Source organism: Sitophilus oryzae, unplaced genomic scaffold, assembly GCF_002938485.1.
Source record: "Sitophilus oryzae breed Bouriz unplaced genomic scaffold, Soryzae_2.0 scaffold_1436_pilon_pilon, whole genome shotgun sequence".
NCBI lineage: Eukaryota > Metazoa > Arthropoda > Insecta > Coleoptera > Curculionidae > Sitophilus > Sitophilus oryzae.
In genome coordinates, this window is record NW_022146100.1 from 4,405,216 (window position 1) to 4,427,694 (window position 22,479).

General features: G+C 31.3%; 1 protein-coding gene across 2 annotated transcripts in view; it reads left to right on the forward strand.

Annotated features, from left to right (window-relative positions):
• The window catches only part of LOC115876500 (receptor-type tyrosine-protein phosphatase kappa), a 113,299-nt gene that overhangs the window by 64,308 nt on the left and 26,512 nt on the right, over window positions 1-22,479 (forward strand). Inside the window, exons 5-10 of one of the 2 annotated variants that reach the window (XM_030892301.1) lie at window positions 426-502; window positions 5,292-5,426; window positions 14,092-14,229; window positions 16,562-16,725; window positions 16,991-17,126; window positions 18,216-18,281. In XM_030892301.1, coding sequence (XP_030748161.1) covers window positions 426-502; window positions 5,292-5,426; window positions 14,092-14,229; window positions 16,562-16,725; window positions 16,991-17,126; window positions 18,216-18,281 — 716 coding nt within the window. The remainder of the gene's footprint in view (window positions 1-425; window positions 503-5,291; window positions 5,427-14,091; window positions 14,230-16,561; window positions 16,726-16,990; window positions 17,127-18,215; window positions 18,282-22,479) is intronic. The other variant, XM_030892302.1, reaches the window with a different exon arrangement.

The following is a 22,479-nucleotide window of genomic DNA, read 5'->3' on the forward strand; positions in this document are numbered from 1 at the left end:
CCCCTGAAGTTTTTCGTATTTGTTTTGAAACACCCTGTATAGGGTGTCCCAGAAATAAGTGCAAGTATTTTAGGGGGTGGTAGATCTCGATAAAAGAAACATATTTTTCCTTTATCGTTTTTCAAATAAGTCCAAAATAACGGAGTTATTTTACTTAGTTATTTTACTTTGAATATTAAAAAAATGATTTTTTGTTAAACTTTTGAGAACCACTGGATTTTTTCTGGATTTTCTTTCTTGTAAATTTAATCTAATACCTATGTTGCCATATTATCAAGAAATTATGTTTTTTAACTAAAAACTAAAAAAATATCCAAATTTTTTTTCAAAAAATCATGGGCGTGTTTCTGGAGTTGAACTATACTACCAGTTAAAATACTTGCACTTTTTTCTGGGACACCCCGTATATTTTTTTTATATTTCAGATGATTATAACAGGGTCGTATTGGACACTATTGAAGGAGAACACGACAGTGATTACATTAACGCTTCCTATGTAGATGTGAGTCAAAACCATTTTTTTAACATTAGTATTATGGCATATCTCGTTTAAAACAAATACCAATTTAGCACATCGCTGTATAAAAGTTAAAAAAAGAGTTTGATAGATTACCGATTTTATCTTTTTTTCTCATTTTCTCTCTATTTTCTATTATTTTTTTGAACGTGGCGATTGGATTTTAGTTCGTCGATAGCTGGGGAAATTAATAGAGATATTGCCATCAAGCCCGTTCAATGTATTAATTACTTTTTTTGTGTTGTCAGTCGAAGTGTCGATATTTTGAAATTGCATCATTTTATGCATACAAAATGGTGATATTTGAATAATTATTCTTTGTCTAAATGAGGCAACACATGCATCAAAAATATCGTGATGTTGCAAAATTTCACATAATAATAGTTAACACACAGAGCAAATAAATACAGGGTGGTCCGAACTGTATTCCGGAAACTTCGGCAGCATATTCTACAGATAAAAATAAGTAAACAACCTCGTATAAATGTATGTCCTAAAATGCTTTGTTTCAGAGATACAGGGTGTTGAAGTTTCATTTTTATTTCGATTTTTTCCAAATAATTTCTGAAGTAACGTCAATATTTGGATGAAAATTGGTGTCTGGGAGTTTTTTGACATGAGACATTTGATTTTGATGTCAATATGACTGCTTCTTTTAGAGGATCCGTACCTGTATAAAACTACTGAGTAAAAAAATATTTACATTTACGATGTTTTTTACGTAAAAAAAGTCTCTTGGTAAAAATCGCTACGAGTAATGGTTTTCGAGATATTTGGAATCGAAATTATCAATACCTGTCATCACTGACAAAAATTGAACATGTTGACACTAAATAGTTAGTTATTGGACTGAAATCATAAATTTGAAATGTTTTTGTGCCAAAAGTTCAACAGAAACTGTTTTATCATCGTTTTTTCGAAGAAAAGTTTATGATTAATATAAAAAAATAAAAAGTTCCCAAATTTATCATTATAGTCAAATAACTATCTACTAAACATGTTTATTTTTTGTCAATAATTACGATTATTGACTGTTCCCATTCTAAATATCTTGATAACGGTTGCTCGTACCAATTTTTTCCAAGAGACATTTTTTACGTAAAAAATCATGAAAATGTATATTTTTTCACTCAGTAGTTTTATACAGGTATGGACGAAAAGTTATTACTCTTCAAAACAGTTAAAATACATGTAGGTGGCGCCCCCTACAAACAGGAGTCATATTGCCATCAAAATCAAATTTCTCATGTCAAAAAACTCCCATACACCGATTTTCATCCAAATATTGATGTTACTTGACAAATTATTTGGAAAAAAATCGAAATAAAAGTGAAACTTCTACACCCTGAATCTTCGAAACTAAGCATTTTATGACATACATTTATACGAATATGCTGCCGAAGTTTCCGGAATAGAGTTCGGACCACCCTGTATATTAATTTATAATTATTTATTATAAATTAATATACCTACAGGTGTTCTGTATATTATATTTCATCTAATTAATTATTATAAAAATTTATTTAATTAAAACAATAAATAATATCTATGTATATTCTAGATTGTTGTTAATATATATGAAGTCTATTATTTTATTCTTATTGCTAGAAAAACGGTAATTATTTTATCGTATAAATTGTGACAAAAACATAAAAAAATAGCCATGGTGCATTCAATTTATTATACAGGGTGGTCGAAATTATTAATCGGGAAACTTTCACAAGCTATCCTGCAGATAAAAATAAATAAAAAAAGTTCGTATAATTTCACGTCCTGAAATGCTTTCTTTCGGAGTTACAGAGTGTAGAAGTTTCATTTTTATTTCGTTTTTTTTTTTCAAATAATTTCTGAACTAACGTCGATATTTTGATGAATATTGATGACTGGGTATTTTTTGACATTGGAAATTTGATTCTGATGTTAGTATGACTCCTTCTTAGAGTGGATATTATGGATGTATTGCGTTGCTTACCTTGGTTATGGTTTTATGTTCCGTTTCTATCGGTTTCCTAAAAGTTTTCTTATTACGGAACACGGTTCCTGAAAAATTCGGTTATAACGGTCACCAAGCTAACCAGCGCGAGAAGGCAGTTTTTTCTGGTTTTGTTTGTCAATCAATGTCATTTATGTGACAGAAATCAAGCAAATATTGGAAGTTCGAGTGAAATTCTCATTTAATTTCTAAAATTTGTAATAATATTTTGTATTTACACCCAAAAGCAATGGAGGTAGGCAGTAAAGGTAAATAAATTTCATTAACTAAATAGAATTTTTTTTAGGACCATTTAAACTTATCATCCAGCCATTGTCTCTTAAAGTCAGGGGAGCATTTAAAGAAAACATGAAAAACAAGACAACAAGTAATTGTGAATGTATTGTAAGCTATTAAAATATAAATATTGAATAGATTTGTTTATTTATTATTGATCTGTTTTCATATTGGACCTGCAAATTTTCACTTGAGCTGTTTAATGAGTTAACAGTTTATTAATAAAGTATTTTTCAATATTAAACTCCATTGAAAAGAAGAAGCAAGCGTAAAAGCAGAGAATAGGTACATTAAAAATGTCAACATTTGACGTTTCCAGTATTTTACCAAACCGTTCCGTATCAAACCGATGTTTTTCATGAACCGCGCTTTACCCTAATTTACCGGTCTCAATCAATCAATTCTGGTCATTTCGGACCACCCTGTATACTTCATTATTTCCTTTTACCTTGGCGATGTTTCTGTTCCCTTTAGAACCAGCCGCCACTGAAAATTCTTAAATAAAAAATTGTTATCAGATTTTTTTCCAGAATTTCACCACATTCAAAGTAACGTATTTTTCCAGAATTTACTTAATGATATGCCTATCTGCCATAAAAAATGTTCATTGGTTAAAGTGTGTTAAAGATACATATACAGGGTGGCGCCTCTCATACGCCGCGGAAGCTCCAAGGAGAACGGTAGTTTATATCGAAATGAAATTTTGGTAGCATATGTAGGTTAACTGAAAGCATTTTATGAAAATATATAGAATTATACAGGGTGTCCCCAAAAAAGGTTACACAACAAAGTTGTGTTTTTTCTAATGGAACACCCTATATATTAATTGATTTTCGGATTCTAGAAAAAAAATAAAGGTGAGTTTTATTAAAGAAGCATATACCTAAAATCTAAGGATTTTGACATATTTCACATTTTGTGAAAATGAAGAGTAAATTTTAGATTTCGATAACAGCTACCTAAACTTTAGTTGACCTTGTATAGCCTGATATTTAATTACAGTAACCATTGTATGTTAAACTAAATTGAAATTTAACCCGAAAAATTATACAGGGTGAGCCAAAATTAATATGAAACATTAGTACTTTTAAAAGCAAGTTACTCCTTTATTTTAAATGGAACACCCAGTATATTTTTCCGATGTTCAATGGGGAATTAATATATCTTCAAAATATTATTAAGGTTGCCTACCCCTCAGACAAAGATTTTCCCAGATATTTTAATTTTTATGATTTTGCGTCAGTAAATCTTTATTATTTGAAAAAATCTAGGTGGCTGTGTGATATACCTTTTATTAATTTAACAAAAATTAAAGATTGTGGAGTAAAATACTCAAGGGTAATAAAAAAATACACATTTAAAACATATTTTAATTATTACAGAATTAAAACTATAAACCTATAATTATGCGATAAAAATTAGCTGGATGAAATTACATGCTCAAAATGCTTCCTTTCCTGTTAACTGCATAAAACGATTGTCTTTTCAAAAGGATCTTTTCATTTTAAAAGGCATATGTGGAGTTCTACCTGAAAAACCAGCTACAATAATTTATCTCATGCTGTCGACACTAGTTGGTCGAGTTTTTTAAACACTGTCTTTAACATATTCCCATAAAAAAAACCAGGCTAGATAAAATCAGGAGCATTTAACTATTCTATTAATTGGTGAATGCACACTCCATTCACCAACTAAAAGAATCATATCATTTCTCTTTGATGTAGGATAAGTTTGCATTTTCGGCAAATTCCTGAGAATTTTTTTTTTGTTTTAACTGACAAAAAATTATAACTAGTTATTAAAGTTGAACTAATTAGACAGCTATGTTGAAGTAACGTCAGACATATCACAGCCACCTAGGTTTTATCAAATAATAAAGATCTACTCAGATCAAATCATGTAAATGAAAATATCTAGGAAAATCTTTGTCTGAGGGGTAGGCAACCTTAATAGTATTTTGAAGAGACAGGAATTCTCCATTAAATATCGGAATAATATACTGGGTGTTCCATTTAAAATAAGAGAGTAACATGCTTTTAAAGGTGACCAATGTTCAATATTAATTTTGTCTCACAAGTAGAATAGTTAGTTTAACTACATATTAGGCTACACCGGGTAAATTCCAATATAGGTAGCTTTTATTGTAATTTAAAAATTGTTCTTTATTTCTAGAAAATGTTAAATATGTCAAAAACCTTATATTTTAGTCATATACTTCTCTTATAAAACTCACCTTTATTTTTCTCCTAGAATCCGAAAATCAATTAATATATAGGGCGTTTCATTACAAAAAACACAACTTTGATATGTAACTTTTTTTGGGGACACCCTGTAGAACTCTCTATATTTTTAAAAAGTGCCCTGAACTAACCTACATATGCTCACAAAATTTCATTTCAATACAAACTGTCGTTCTCCTTGGAGCCTCTGCGGCGTATGAGAGGCGCCACCCTGTATCTGATAAACCTCAACAAAATATATCTAATTTATATGTTTTTTTGACAGAGTTTACTGAAACCAAATGCCTACATTATAACGCAAGGGCCTACGGAAGAAACAGTCACGGATTTCTGGAGGATGGTATGGCAAGAAAAAGCCAGTTGTATTGTCATGCTAACGAAAACCTTCGATTTTATTAAGGTAAATTTTCTGTTGATTAAAAACTGTATACTTCAGAGTCTATTACGCTGTACTGTGCGGGCCGCTCTCAGGTGTCGGGTAAAGGGGGTGTGTGGCCCAAGGAAATATATATTATATTTCAGAAATCTGCCTAAAGCTTAGCCCGATCCTGTCGTGTTAAACCACATCCAAAATTCCAAACACACGTGCTTTGATTAAGGCTTGATTAAAGTTTGCAGAGCTTCAGCATTTGTCATAAAATAGCGAGCAATTTGTTACAAAACTATATAAGTTATATATCACTGTAATCACAAAACTTCAATCTATTTCCGTATAGTATATTCCGTATAGTCCTTATTTTCGAGAACATTTAGTTCAAACATAAGGAATATTTTGTTGATGTTTGACCATCAACATCTTAAAGTTAAAGAAGTTGTCTAAAAATGTGCTGCAACACGGATATAGTATAATCCTTTATCTTTAATTTCCTTCTTCATTTGTGTAAAAATACCCAGCCAGTTTGAGATAAAACGTTAAATGCCGAACGCTTATTTTGCTACTTTTTCGGACTACCCAACTAGCAAATATAGTTCCCAGTCCTTTTAAAAATGTCACTGCCCCTAAAGGTAAGTGTCCATTTGAGAGTGACTGTCGATAGTCACTCCAAAGAGAGTATCCATTTGAGAGCGATTTAAAGAATTTTTGCTATCGGCTAGATAACTAAACTGTATTCAAATTCAAAATGCGCCAGTATAAACAAATGCAAGGTGCGTGATCAGCACGTGTCAGGCGAGAGCCAGCGGCAAAATCTACCCTGATTTGCCGGCCCGCCATAGAGCCGTTGAGGTGGGCGGTTAAGATTTTTTACAGGGTCGATTTGCATAGCGCGTTAAGGAATACTGTTTGATAACATAAAAATGCTTTTTAAATTTATTCCCAACCAAGCGAGTAAATTCAGAACAGTCAACTATTTCAATAATAATTGTTGATCACTTCGTAAAAGTTACAAGTTACAAATAGAGAAAATAATATTTACGTTTGCATAAAATATTTTTACAATTAGTACACACGTACACAATTAGTACACACCTACTACAAAAAGTCAAAAGTTAAATATTTTATATAAAATTATTATTTTGTAAATGTTAATAAAATTATAAATTTTGTAAATCTAATGTTAATAAATGTTATGTTTCAAAATAGAAGTTTTTATTTGACTAGTTTTTTTCAAAAAAAATGTCGTTATACTTTAAAACGGATAATACAGCAGGCTACGAAAGCAAGTTAAAACTAAGTGTTTTTGTCAACTAAAATTTTTCCTGGCGGTCTCTTACCGTTTTTCAGAAAAACGGAAAATAGTTTCAACATAGAATTTTACTTAATTTCTCATATTTTTAAGGTTTTCTAGCACATATTTTGTTAGGTATTCAATAAACAATGAGGTTTTTGCTATTTTCTGTTACTTTTTTAACCAATTCTATGCATAATAGTGGAAAATTTGCTAAAATAAATTTGTAAACAATCTGAAAATGTTGGGTTATGTGTTTCTGGCATTTAAAGCAACGTTGCCAATGCTGAACGTAAATTTAGCGTGTTCTTTTCGCTCATTCTGGGATTACGAAAGGCGGTTGCCTTGTTGAACAGCTCCTTCCCATAACTGCTATTTTACCAACGATATCTGTCTATTTATAACCACGAAGTGGCATGAAAGAGTTTTGTTTGCATTGGTTACAACTTCTATGCGGAGGGTGTTAATCTTTTTTTGTTATATTATATAAAAAAAAGACATAAAAATATCAACCCCCTAAGCATAGAAGTTGAAAGCAATGTAATTAAAACTCTTCCGCGTAACTTTGTGGATATAGGTATATTTAACTATTGTCAAATCTCATAATAGGTAATTTATTTAAAATCCCTAATCACCCGAAAAAAAATCAAATATTTGTCTCTCTCAGTACATAGGAGAGAAAAAGAACAATATATGAAATGTCAAACTTCCATCTGGTCTCAATTTTCTTTGTTATTTTGTTAAGAAAAGTGTTTTTCAGTAAAATTTTGGTCATTTTTCAATCCTCAATCAAGTGTGGCTTTTAGATAAACTATGATATAATAAAAATATAGTGAAATTATTACTTTATAGCGCTGAAATAAAAAAAAAATTCAATGTTGAAATTATTTTCCGTTTTTCTGAAAAACGGTAAGAGACCGCTGGTTGGTTAGGTTTGGTCAGATTCGTAATCTACGACCTCAAAATAGGGTGTATACCAATTTTGGTGAAAATAGGACGATTTCCAGTTTTCCCAATAATTACCCATTTATATAATATAAATTTCCATCATAAAATATAAACAATAGTAAAAAAATCATAAAAATATACATAATAATTTTATGATTTGAAATATCCGACCTTAGTGCGGTCCTGGTTATATTACTACAGCGTTCCTGTTCACGTGCTTGCCTCATGTCTCTGTTTACGTTTGGTGCATCTTGGGGTTGAATTTACTATAAAAACTCTCCAAATGCTTACTCTCATACATATCTGTCAGGAGGGTATCCATTTGAGATTTCTGTTTCATCAACTGCCTTTCTTTGTGTATTAACGTGTTTTGTGTTTTTTAATCAATTTAGTTATTCCCTCATATAAAACATATATACAACACATAAATAATGTACAGCATATATATATCATAGAAGATCTGGGTGTCGTCCTTCTTCAACTGTCGCATCAGTGACCTGTTGGTACCAGATCCTGGCCAAATGGTATGGAAGGCATTCTTTTCTTAATTATTTCTGTCGTCGATTTCTGGATTTAGTGTATGGTTCTATTAAAGATTAACCATTTAATCCTTTTTTTGAATTGTATAAATTTCAATTTTTTTACCTTCTCTGCTAAACTGTTGAATTTTTGAATTGTTTTTGCTGTTAGTCTCTGTGTTAATGTCTTATTTTTTACTTTATGGCATCTAATATGTGACTTTTTCCTTGTTTGGTAATTCTGAACTTCCTTGTTTGTATTTAATTTAATATTTAGCAAGCTATTAAAAAGTATTAATTGTTTTATATCTAGTTCTTGCACTGTATCAAATAATATGTGCGTTGGTGTTCTTTTGTGTAATTTATATATTAATTTATGTTTTTAATAGATGTAAAAATGTAAATAATACGTGTAGTGTGAAAGAAACATAGAAGTGCAGATAGTTAATCCCATGGTATCCCACAAAACTGTATTTTCCTCGTATATACTTATTAAAGTATCGTCTTTTGACCACTTTTTGCGAGTAGCTGCCATTTTAAATTAATAATTCTCTGCTAGAACTATCACAATACGAAACGTAATCGTATTTCAGAAGTAACTATCCGCTATTAAAAATAATATGTATACCCTTGAGAGCAAATCGTTGCGAGTAAACTATTGATAGTAAAATGAATATCGTCGGTGAAACGTGATAAACTGCTAAGTCCATTATTCCTAATTTTACAGGAGAGCAAAAAAACGGTACAAGAAAATATGTACACATGTGGGAAGTATTTTGATGCGTTAATATGATAAAGAGATAAGAATTTTATTTGCTGGGGAACAATAAAACTCAATATTTGGTGTTACGTCATTTTTTTCCGACACAATAAGGAGATAGCAGATATTCGTCTTGCAGAAATAGGAAATAAAAATATACTTCTGGAGATAGCAACCTTTATTGTTTGAAATTTTGAAAGTGGAAATGAATATTACCCAAACGGATTTATAAATAATCAATTAAATTTAAAAAATATGATATTCATAACCATATATTTATAATATCGTCAATCTAGAAGCAAAACATACAAGTCCAAAAACGAATAAATTTTTTAATGAAAATTTCAAACCTCTACTTTTCAACCAATAACATGCTTTAATGTTGACTAGTTACCATGGCAACTGAAAAAATTTCCGGAAATTTTTTCGAGGCGCCACGAAACTTTAGTGGAAATTTTTTGACAGTTGAAAAGGTAAACATAAGATCTACAATCATAATGTGAATGAACTAAAATGTTTATATATTGAAATATTACCCATTTGAGTTTTAGCATTTGATGTAACTAAGGTTGGTAATATTTTTTATTTAAGGAAATATGTTAGATATACCTACATATGAATTTCTTCGAAATTGCCATGTTCTAAAAAATATAGTTCTGCCGCCTTTATTTAACTAAAGCTGGTATTTTTCTATTTAACGAAATATGATGGATATACACTTGATTTTGATTTTCGGGTGTTATCTGGTTTTATATTTTCAATTTCTTCTTTAATGACTTGTTGGTTTACTTTTCCAAATCGCGACATTTCGCTATACGCTTCTTACTCTACGTACAGACGTTTTAAAACTAGTAATAGCTTAATGACAGAATCGCAAACAAAAATGACAAAACACATAATATGTCAAAAACATCAATACCTTGGCCAACTTAACAAATTGAAATTATTTTAAAATGTCATGTTGGATTAATATTTTTTTTTTCAAATTTAGGTGTGAAATTTTCTTACCGAATACCACGCAAGCTTAAATTATTCCTGGAAATTTTCTTTCGGGCACGAATAATTTTCAAAATATTCGTGCCCTCAAAAAAATTTCCGAAAATAATTTAAGCTCTTGTGATATTATAAGTGAAAATTTTAAAACTTTTTGCAGTTTTAAAGAACTGAAGTAGCAGAATTTTGGACTTAATGAATATGAAAATAATTTAAAAATTAAACTTATAATTCTTAGAAGATATGGTAGAATCCTTCCATGCTTATTCTCATTTTTATACAACGGTAGAGTAGACCGAGCTTGGAAGACAGTGCCTGATTTTATTAAATTTTTATTACTTTTCTCCTTATTTTTTTAATTTTTATAAAATGTATCATTTACGTGAAATTATGTATCATTTACGTGAAAATACGTTGAAAAAAATAAAACTGATTAGGTATTATTGAAATTCTTGTACAAGTAAGTAATGTTATTTAAACTATTTATAGCACGCCGATGAATAATTGCTCGTATATAGCGAATTTCGTTTTTCCCCTTACCCTTTACGGATACCCCGTATTTACAGAACGGATCGACGCAGGGTCGGACTGGCCATATTATATAGATAACTATTAGTTATATAACTATAACTAACCCTTTATAGTTCATTAATAATTAATGAGAATTAAGAATAATCATTATTCTTAACAATATTTGCTTTTGCATTGCATTACTGAATTTGCAATGCATTGGTTTACCTTGCATTAGGGTAGTTCCCTGATTTCTATACAGGGTGAGTCTTAAATAACTGCAAATATGTGCAGGGCTGGTAAATCTCGATAAAAGAAACATAATATTTTCTCTTTGCCGTTTTTTTTTTCAAATATATCCAAAACAACCGAGTTATTTTACTTTTAAAATTTCCAATTTTTTGCTATAATTTTGAGAATCATTGGATTTTCTTTCTTGTAAATTTAATCTACTACCTATGTTACCATATTACAAACAAAGTATGTTTTAAAATAAAAATTTAAAAAAAAAACCCAATTTTTTTTTTTTAAATTCCAAATTCTCCAAAAAAAATAATTCGCGCATAAACCTCATAATCGTGTTTCTTGGTTCGAAATATACTACCCTAAAAATATTTGCACTTATTTAAGACTCACCCTGCATATAATAGTGAAAAATTGACCAAAACGTAAGGCGAAAAAATACGCCAAATAAAACACACTAGCCCCTCCTTACATTGCCACCCAGGCCCCTTTGGCCTAGTGCGACCCTGGATCGACGTACTGTACTAAAAAACATACGACTAAGAATCTGTGTGTTTGCTTTAGCGTGATCGTAACGAAAATTACGGAGATAGCAGCATTTCGGTGGCTATTTCAGATCACTAGGAGTTAGCAGATATAATTAAGTTAAAATAAAAAATTTTCTTTAATGGGAAAAAATATCTTAGCTTCCCCTACTTATAGCGTATTTTGTTCTCTTTCTAATGGTATAAAAAAACTTATTAACGTAAAAAATGGAGTTAGCAGGTTATCACGTTTCACTGACGATATTCTCCCATAGGTAGTCGCAGACGTGTATCGACATGCGAGAACTACTATCGAGAGTTTCTCGCGCGAGTAATACTCTCAAATAGACACTTACCTTTAAGTATAGTTCCTAGGCCCACTCTGCCACTTAAAATGTTACTCTATAAGGAATAGTCACTTTGAAGTATATTTCGAGAGTGACCGGTTAGTCCCTACCTACCATAAAAGGGGAAAATAAACACCCCGATTGCAAGTCGCAAATATGCAATTTAAAGAAGTGGTTGGAACCACCCGAATCTTTGAATATGACACCATAAAAGACCAAAAACTTTATAGTAACTTTTCAAAGTAGGGGTTACCAACAAGTGCTACCATAATGCCTCTATTAAGTTTTTGTTACTTCATGGTAACAATTTAAGTTACGGGGTAGTCGCGGCCACGACACCTAGTTACTTCTAATTTATAGTAGCATTGAAAGTAGCAAAATGGTTACTGCTACCTTCCTAGGTCACTATAAAGTAGCCGTCGCTCATCCATTGCCACTAAAAAGTCACGGGGTTCAAAAACGGCTACTTTATAGTGACCGTAACTTAATATACCCTAATAAATGTAATTGCCTCAGATTGCATCGTGTGCTGCTCTGTTTAGTGTTTTCTTTTACTTGCTTTTAAGCTTTATTAAAATTTTGTAAAATCTCTAAGGTGAATAAAAAGGAATTTAGAATCTAGTACTTTCTACCGAAGAATTAAACAAAAGGAATCACTGCGAGCCGATGCATCAACATCAGAAACAAAAACTACATCTTTCTATAATCCTACTGATGAACATCATAAATCAGGTAGTGACTGAGACATTTTTGAAGTTGTTTCTGTAGATGAGTATAGTGTTAGTTCATCTGAAACTGAATCTCAGAGGAGAACTAATTTGAGGACCAACAACAATATAAAACAAGAGCTAAAAGAGTGGACGTTAAAATACTCTATACCTCATGTAGCTCTGAATAATATAGAAACACTAATAATAGAAAATGCACAATAAGTAAAAAATAACTTCAAAGGACAAGGCGGAACGTTATAGTGGCACCAATGGAATGTATAGTCGCCACCACCGCGATAGGTGTAGCAACGCTCCAATTAAGTGGTAATTTGGTGGCGCAGGGGTAACTTTCTTGGAAAAATGACTTTATGGTTCCAAAGAATCGTTGACCATGTAGTTCCAAAAAAGTTATTGTTTCTATAAAGTCGCCTTTGGATAGCTACAATTGTCACTTTATCAATCCGAAGATTTTAAAGGTTAAACGGGTAGGGTTGGCCTAATATGTTATTGTTCCCGGTACTTTGTGGAAGCATATGGAACTATAAAGTATTTTTCGGATTAAACGGCCATATTTTTTTCATGAATTTTTAGATGAACAGCCAAATGGCTAAAACATTATGCGTTTTTAAGCCAAATATACCTATATTAAAGCTTTTTTCCTTAGTTATTTTGTTATTTCTCACGGTGGACTAATATTTTAAAGTTTGGCCCCGGTTTCAAGCAAATTATTCTTATTTTTTAATTACAAACATTAGTTTCTATTGCAAATAATATAATAATTTGAAATATTTTGAGAGGCGCTCGAAAATTTTGTTATATAAACTCACTATTTTATTCAGTAAAGTTGATTGCGTTCTGGAATTTACCTAAAAAAAGCGTTAAAATCACACGGTACATAACAAATAACGAAAAAATAATAATGGCTTCCATAATTATTTTCTATCATGACATTTATTTTTATGAAATGTGAAATTGCATGAAGAGTATTGCATGAAAAGTCAAAAGTTCCACATGTCGGTCGGTGGCTAACACTTGGCTGCCACGAACCCGCGACTAGGCAGCTTCGTAACGGATAAGTCACATTCACCAGTAGGCTACTTTATAGTAACACATCATAGTAACTCTTTTAGTGGCAAAACTACCCAAGACACTACCCGGCTACTCAAAATCTTTCCCCATTTTGGTCGCAGTTACTTAGCAGCTACGAATATACGACATAGCCGCCGATGGTCACCGCTCACTCTGTAGTGGTTTTGATAGTAGCAGTTACGTATCTGCCACTATAAATGCTAGTTGGGTAGTGAAATGGATTCTTAATGCAGATAATAATAGTTCTCTCTCAAACAAAATATAGAAATGAACATTTATCTAGAAGCATCTTAAATTATGAATAAAAACCTCTATGATCAAGTTTTAGACTTTGATAGTTAAAAAAATAGATAAGTTATAATAATTTAGTATTAAGAAAAATACCATATACGCTATTGAAACACCTAAATCAGATTGATGTATCCTGAAATCGCAGTAATATCACCGTTAATTTAAGTTCTGTCACAATAATCTCAGTCGAGCCAACAATCTCGTAAAAAATCGAATTCAAATTCAAATGAAATCCGAATGTGTTAATTGAAACTTCAAACAGAACTGTCAAAAAAGGGGGTATATGATGTCTCCAATGCATGAATACAAGGATAGCATTATACTGTTTTTTTCCTTAATGAATTTCCATAAGAATTGTTTTTTTCTAAAATCATCTTTCCCTAGGAGATACAAGATCTTGTATCTCCTAGGGACTCTTCTAGACTCTTTTACATTCTACACAATTAAATTTTACATGGTTTTCAGGTGATGTGTGTCCAGTATTGGCCTGCGTCTAATGAGCTGGAAGAAACCTACGGTGGGATCCATCTCAAAGTTATACAAGAGGAAGAACTAGCTAATTTTAGAATAAGGACTTTTAGATTATATAAAATGAAAGACGGGGTAAGTAGCAAACAAGATACACAAATCACCAATAGTGTTTTTGTGACATTTAAACTATATTTTGACTTGCTCATGAAGTTAGTTATCATTAGTAACCTGCAAGGCATAGCATTATGTGAAAATGCAATACCGGTGTTTTATTTTTCACTATAGTTTGACAATATGTTGTCCTACCACTAAGTGGAAATCCATTAATTACATGACAAATAAAAGGGGGGGATGGGGTCAAGCCGAATCTATTTTTTGCCAGTATGGTGACATACTGTATATTAAAATTAAGAAAAAGATATCCCATCTCCCCAGGGGAAAAACTTGATAAGCGCCAATTACTTAATTTCAGAATTTTACAATATAGTAGATCTAACTGGTCCCTACAAAATGTATAAACTCTGCAAGGCAATAAGTTGTTAAATCCTAAGATATACCGGGTGTTGCATCGTCGGACGGGACATAGGAAATCCCATGTAAATTTTAATGGGGTCAATTATTGACTTCCCTAATTATTTTAGAGAATAATTCTATTCAGGTTTATTGAAAAGCACTAAAACCCACATTCAAAAGAATAACTTTAGATATTTTTGATTAGCTCGTTTACGAGTTATCGCCGATTTCTGTTTAAATATTTCTCCATTCTTGTGGCCCTGTATTTACTTATGAGCACCAGTTAAGGTAAAAGATAACAGTCAAATGAAGTTGTCATTTCAGAAATTTACATATTTAGTGCTTTATTATTATTGAAAACTCATTCCTACATAGGAAATCTTAAAGATGTATTTATAAATACAAATTAATATGAATTAAAGTAAAATAAAGGTTAATTAGGTAGTATAAGGTTAATTATAGTATTATTACAATATTCAATAACTTATTAATTTAGGTACTATTAAATAGTTAGAACTTTAGGATTTAAGAAGATGTTTAAATATTCCTCCATCGACTGCTAGACAATAACCCAGGCGATCATAAAATTCTCTTCTTATATTCGCTAGTTGGTAAACTGAAATTCTATTGCATTCAGCAGAAATAGCATTTTTTAACTCGTCCAGATTTGGGTATTTTTTATCCTTGTATATCCTGTTTTTTAAACGGCTCCAGAGAAAGAAATCATTTGGCGAAATATCAGGAGACCTTGCTGGCCAATTTACTGTATGATTCAGGCCAATAACGTTTCCGTTAAAACTATTGTCTAAATATTCCCGAACAGCCAGGGTACTATGTGCCGGGCAGCCATCCATTTGGTACCAAACTTCCTGATGTTCCCTAGCGGCATCATGCAAAGCAGGTAAAATATGATTTTCGAGTAGTTCCAAATAATATTCTGCATTTAAATTTCGCGTAAGAAATAATGGCCCGATAATATTGTGTCCGAATATCCCTGCCGAAACATTTACTTTCTGTGGATATTGCGTCCTTGTTTCGACAAACCTGTGTTGGTTTTCTTTGCTTCCAATATCGATAACAATGGGTTAATTATTTAAGGTAAACGTGCATTCGTCAGTGAAACATATGTTTTTTAAAAAATCCCTATCCGTGTTTGCTCTTTCCATCATATCAAAACAAAACGCCTGTCGCCGTATTTTGTCCCCATCTCGTAGCTCTTGGTGCTTTTTATATTTGAAGGAATAGTATTTATGTCGTTTCAAAATTTGAAAAGTTGTAGTGTGATCTATTCCTATTTCATCCTCAAGTTTTCTTGTGCTGATCTTTCCATCGTTCCCTTCCACGCACAATAAAACTTCCAAGTCGGTATCATTTCTTGCATCTTTTCTTTGTTCCTGCCTTTCTTCACATCTGCAGTTATTTATTAGGGTACCTTTTGTCTCAAATCTCTGGATATTCCTTGCGATTGAATGACCTATCGTGTGATGTTATTTTACAGCTCTTCCAGTTTTTAATATATGTTTAGTAAGATCCTTGTACCATATACGAGATGGTATACAAACTTTATTGATGGTAACTTTATTGGTCTATAAGATTTTCTGCCTGGGCAGCAAGTATCAACTATAAACTGTGCTCTGGGTCTTCAGCTAATTTTCCCTCGATTTTTCCTCCACTAGACTTCAAAAGACACAAAACCCACGTAATAACACGAATCAAAATACATAATCTTCCAAAACGCAGGGTATTTGACATAAGATGACATAAAACTATAACCTATAATTTGGCAAGACTTTGACGAGCCTCATTGATTGAACGCGGCAAGAATCTGATAAAACTATCAGCCGTCCAGTGCTCTCCTGTTAAATTAATGAAATGGCGCTTATCATGTTTTTTCCCTGGACCCTTCATATTTAATCGCCTATAACATAATTAACCGAGAGATTTTTTACAGGCTGTATCAGAAGAGAGATTTATTCTTCAGTTTCATTTCACGGAATGGCACTGTCATTCCAGCCCATTCAGTAACGCCTTACTCGAGTTCAGAAGAAGGGTCAGGGCTGTGGTAGGGCATAGGATAAAATCGAAGGAGGCTGGGCCTATGGTAGTCCATTGCAAGTAAGTTTAATTCCATTGAAATTATAGTTTTATTTAAATTTTTTGAAGTCTCATGTTGCAGTTCTTAGATCTATAAAAAAATTATAAATGATTTAACTTTTTAACATGATCTGTCTGTTGATTGAATTGTTTTGTATTTAAAGATTATTTGTTTAATATACGTGTATTACTAAGTTTAGTAAATTTTTCTTGTAGTTTTTTACTATGATACTAAAAAACATATAGTATTTAAACTAAAGAAAAATTGTTTGATCTAATTGTATAGCGATGGTGGTGGAAGATCTGGGGTATATCTCCTTGTGGATGCCAATATGGAACTTGGAGAAGAGGAGGACAAGTTTGACGTGTTCGGTTATCTAAAAAAGTTACGACAATCACGAATGGGCATGGTGGAGAACGTAGTACGTAAAATATTGTAGATAATTATAAGATTATTGTAGATTAACAATTAAGTATACAGGGTGCTACAAATTCGAGGTACGAGTATTGGTATCTCGGAAACCGTAAGAGATACGAAGATGATTAAATTGGGGCAAAGTTGCGCCTTGGGATGTTCACAAAGATGCCATCGAAAAAGTTTTAAAAATTTCAAGGATTGCTGAGCTTTTTGGAAAAAAGTTTTTTTTTTTGAAAAGTAATTTTATTTTTTCCTGTCGTTACTTGTTTTTGTTTAAGTAGGTACCCAAAAAAAAAGTATCGAGTGTGGCATATCATTGTACTCAGGAGACCGAGTTCTTTCAAAACTTGAAATAAAAAATGCAGATCCGTATTTAAACAAATTAAGTTGGTCTCTGTATCTCACAAATTATCAGCTAATTTGAAAATATAAAAATACTATCAGATAGCCCTAATAAAGTAGCCATGAGAATGTGTAATTCTTTTTTTGATTTTCTAAAAAGTAACGCCAGGCAAAAATAAAATTGATTTTCAAAAAAATCATTTTTTTTCTAAAAAATTCAGCAATCCTTGAAATTTTTAAAACTTTTTTGATGGCATGTTGGTGAACATCCCAAGACGCAACTTTGCCCCAATTTAACCATCTTCGTATCTGTTACGGTTTCCGAGATACCAGTGCTCGTACCTCGAATTTGTAGCACCCTGTATAGATAATATTCCTAACACACATTTTATTTTATTTACAACCACGTATACAGGGTGTCCCAATATTCCGTGGACATAGAACTATTGCCTAATTTTGGAAGCAAAATAAGTTCCCTGAACACAATTTACCTCTATACAAAATTGCCTCGTTTCGGCAAAATCTTAAAAAAAAATTATTTATAAATACTTTTTTTAAATAATTTATTAGGTACCCTAAGCTTATTAATACGCATTCCTCAATACGAAACATTGCGTTAATTACTGACATATAACGGTTATTTAACGTCTTTTAAAGTTCCATTCAGCCTTTTTGTTAGTATATGATTTTTACAGTAGGTTGTTCTATTTAAAAAAAAGAAACTAAGAAAAATAATTATTTTATATTTTAGAAAGTTTGGCGTGGAATTTTGAACATCCTGTATGATTTACGATTACTATTTATAGTAAGTACCAAAGTAAGTACAAACCATCTAAAGTAAATACCTAATATAGTTTTGATTTCAGGATATTTCTGGGTGTTTTTAATAACTTTTTTAAGAAAGGCTGAAAAAATATATTTTTTATTTATTTATTAATATTTCTAAAGCTATAGAAATATGTTTACTCATATCTTAGGATTATGTAAAGTGATCTGAAAGGAAGCCAAAAATGCGATAGTATACAGGGTGTTCTATTTAAGAAAAATTTTCCCGGTCCACTCACTCTTTTTTGAGCCACTCTGTAGATCTTAAATCAATTTCCTGAAGTACATCCTAATACCACGGCATATAAATCACACGGCAGGCTAACTCTGCCCAGATCCCATTGTTTAAAATTTCTATAAAAATTGACCTTGAAAACACCATTATGGGTGCCGAGTCAGGGCCGGATTAAAACGTATCAAAGAATTTCCCAGAAAATAAACTATTGCTAGACAGGGTCGTATTAAAAAAATACTGTAATTGACTGAAACTGAATTTTATTTACACAATACTTTTATCTAAACAAATGAATCGTTAATCGCGCATACTCCTCAAAAAGTAAAAATGAAAAAATCAATTAAACATTTAACTTTAGAGAATAGACAATTGAAATTAAAAAACATGCCAGGAGTCCAGGAGTTACAAACAAGAATTAAAGAAATACCCAATAAATTATCTATTGAACAATCTAAAGAGGTTACGTACAAATTATGTCCATCAATGGACATAGCAAATTTTGTTAATATTCAAATTGTACAAATTAACAAATCAGCTAAAGGAAGAAAAGTAACTGATGAATTTAAATATAAATGTTAGCCGTCAAAAAAAATTTGAGCCGACAAATTTTACAGCTGTCGTTTTTTTAAGTTCTCCTTTTTTATGAAAATCGATACACATATTATTAGGATGTCCATAGGTAGTTATTTAAGAAAAAGAATTGAGTTTAAGTGTGTGGCGCTGAGAAACCAGCATAACTTAAAAAGTAAAAAATAAATTTAAGAAGAAAAACTTTTTAAAAACAAGCTTTTATTTAAATACATTAAAAAGAATAAAAAGCTTTTTCTTTAAAACTTTTATTATGTCATTACACAATTTTATATTATATAAAAGCTTAGCGACAAGCGATTTGAGTGTACAGTTGCACTCATAAAAATCTGGTACAACTTTATCTTGTAATTCCTGTAATTCTTCTAATTCCAATATCTTGTAAACCTGTCATTATTCCCATCCAGGATAAATTCATCCAGTTTAGAAGAACATTTAAAAACGTTGTGTCCGAATCATAGACTTAAAATAAAATATAGACTGAGCATCTCATTCATAAATAGCTGGAACATGCGGTCAGACAATATCTTGTTATTGTTGTGTTATTGTTTTAGGTTATAACGAGTGCGACACGAGCGATAGATAGGTTGTCTCTGTCGTAACGGTCGTTCCCTGACGACTCTGCCGAGAAACACAACACTGTCTTTCGTTTCTCAAGTACACCTGAACTCTCCGTCTCATAGCCGGGTAATTTTTTTATTTTAATGAAGCTATAATTAAATTAAAAATATATCGTATTTAAACATTTTTATATTTTATTAAGATTTAGGACAGGTTTTTTAAATAAAAGTTTTAGAAAAAACGTCTTAGAGTCCAAAAAGGATAAAAATAATAAAATACACGTTATAGAAGAAATTTTATAATCGAAATTATGTAATTTTTGAAATTAATAATAAATTATTAATTTTAGTCAAACATTTACAACCCCTAATATTAATCAAAACAGGATCTATTCCACAGATATAATAGAGTCGGCGACAGGGAGAGAAAAAAAAATATGATTGTTGTAATGTTTTTTCTGGTTAAGTGATGTCTTATGTAAATTAGAGAAAACATAAATCTGTTCCATTAAAGCAAGGAAGATGATAGGAAGTGGATAAAATGAATACTACATTTATTTAACTCGGTACTGTCTTTATTATACGGGTGCGTCCCAAAAGTGGCTCATCCCCATAATTTTTTATATTTTCAAATAAAAAACAAGATTTAGCATGTTAGTATATGACATAAATTAGGATTGATTGACGCATTCAATTGTTTTTGGTCACTTCCTGTTTCACCGGAAATGACTATAACTTTTAATTTTTAAACGGCACCCTCGGTATATTTCTACTTTATTCGATAGAAAATGACACCCTGAATAGAATGACATATAATATGTCAACTTTTGACATTTTGGCATATGGTTTAATTGTAATTGTAACACGCGGTTCATAACGACAATTTGGCTCCAACTAACCAAATACCAAGTGTGTGGTATCAATATATTCATAATTATTATTATTATTATTATTCATATATTCATTTTTTCAAATATGCTAATTAGTCACCCTTGTTTCATTTGAAAAAATTGACATATGTATGATTAAAAATACGATTTGTACATCTTTTAACCGGCCTAGACAAGACACGAAACCTATTAGACGATCAAAACTATTTTTCCAAGGCTCCTTGATTAAAACTTAGTGTTTTTAACAACACCATGGCACCCTGGATTGAAATTTAAAATAGGATATGTTTTTAAGCGACAATGTCAAAAGTTGACATATGATATGTCATTCTATTCAGAGTGTCATTTTTTATCGAATAAAGTAGCAATATACCGAGGGTGCCTTTAAAAATCAAAAGATGTAATCATTTCGGTAAAACAGGAAGAGACCAAAAACAACTGAATACGTCAATAAATCCTAATTTATGTCATATACCTACTAGCATACAAATCTGTTTTTTTTATCTGAAAAAATAAAAAAGTTATAGGGGTGAGTCACTTTTGAGACGACCCGGTATATTAAAAAATATTGTTTCATAATGTAATATCATTTTAAAATTCTTGTATGTTATTTTAGATTCTGAAGATAATTTTAGAATAAACCGGAATATATTTTTGATAAAAATATTATTAATTATTAACAGGGTTATAATTATGATTTTGTTACAATGTAAGTAAGTAAATAATGTAATATAAGAGAAAAAATTCAGATTTTACATTTTACTAAAATATTATCTAAATAAGCGCCTTTCTACAACAACGCCACTGACTCCCAATGGGTAAATTGAGAGTTGCCTACCGGTCGAAAGTCGTTTCAAGACTTAAATGGATTATTTAAGTCAAATTTCTTGCAAATTTGGCACTGGCGAACCATATTTTATATTTTTTGAACAGAAAAAGTTAATAAAATAAACACTTAAGGACTACAAGCTAAGAAAATGCGTTAATACAGCCGGGGAGATAGCGGCAACAAAGCTTTACCGCACACGTGCGACACGTACTACAAGGTAATAAATGAATGAATAGGCTCCCGCGCCTCTAATCGGTGTTGTCATATTGTAAAGAACTTATCCTTATTAAACAGTATCCGACTTATAATTTAGTAGTATAAGGACTATTTAATACATCTATGGAATATTAAAACCTACTTTATTAATCTGTAGTATTAATATATAAATATATGTGTATAACAAGAAAAAAATATTGATAATATTAAAGACGTGACAACATAGGCTGGATGAGGAAGGCTCGGTCGACTGTACCCAGAAGTAAACATGAGTACAAAAAAGGTTGTTTGTCCGCGTTGAGATGTAAATAGTGTAGTCTATATTTTATTTTAAGTCTATGGTCCGAATATTACATACGGGTACTGAAAATTGCCAAAATGATCTGGAAAAACATCTTATTAAAAACGGCAGACCTTAATAATTAATAAAAAAAAGAGACCTCTTTTCTTTTCTCTCTCAATTGTCATGAGCTATCCATAAAAAATAAAAATAGATACGGATAATCAGAAAAACAGTAATTTAGAAATTAATCTTGTTTGTCATTTTGCAGGATACCTAATAATAAAAATTACTTTGAATGCCGTAGACAATGACTGAGTATTAAAACTAAAAGAATTTCGGACTTCCATTGTACCACTAAACTACAAAAACTAAATATATCACAAAATAAACAAAAATAAAACTAAAAAAATCAAAATATATCACTCAAGAAAAGAATAAAATAAATTAAGCCGCACGCTATTGACTCAAAGCTGCCGTAACTGTACGTTGTCGATGACAAAGACTACGACTGACTACGACACTGGTTAATTTCTGTCGCTGGCACCCATAATGGCGGCGTGCGCAAGGGTATGCGCGTAGCGTTCCCGCC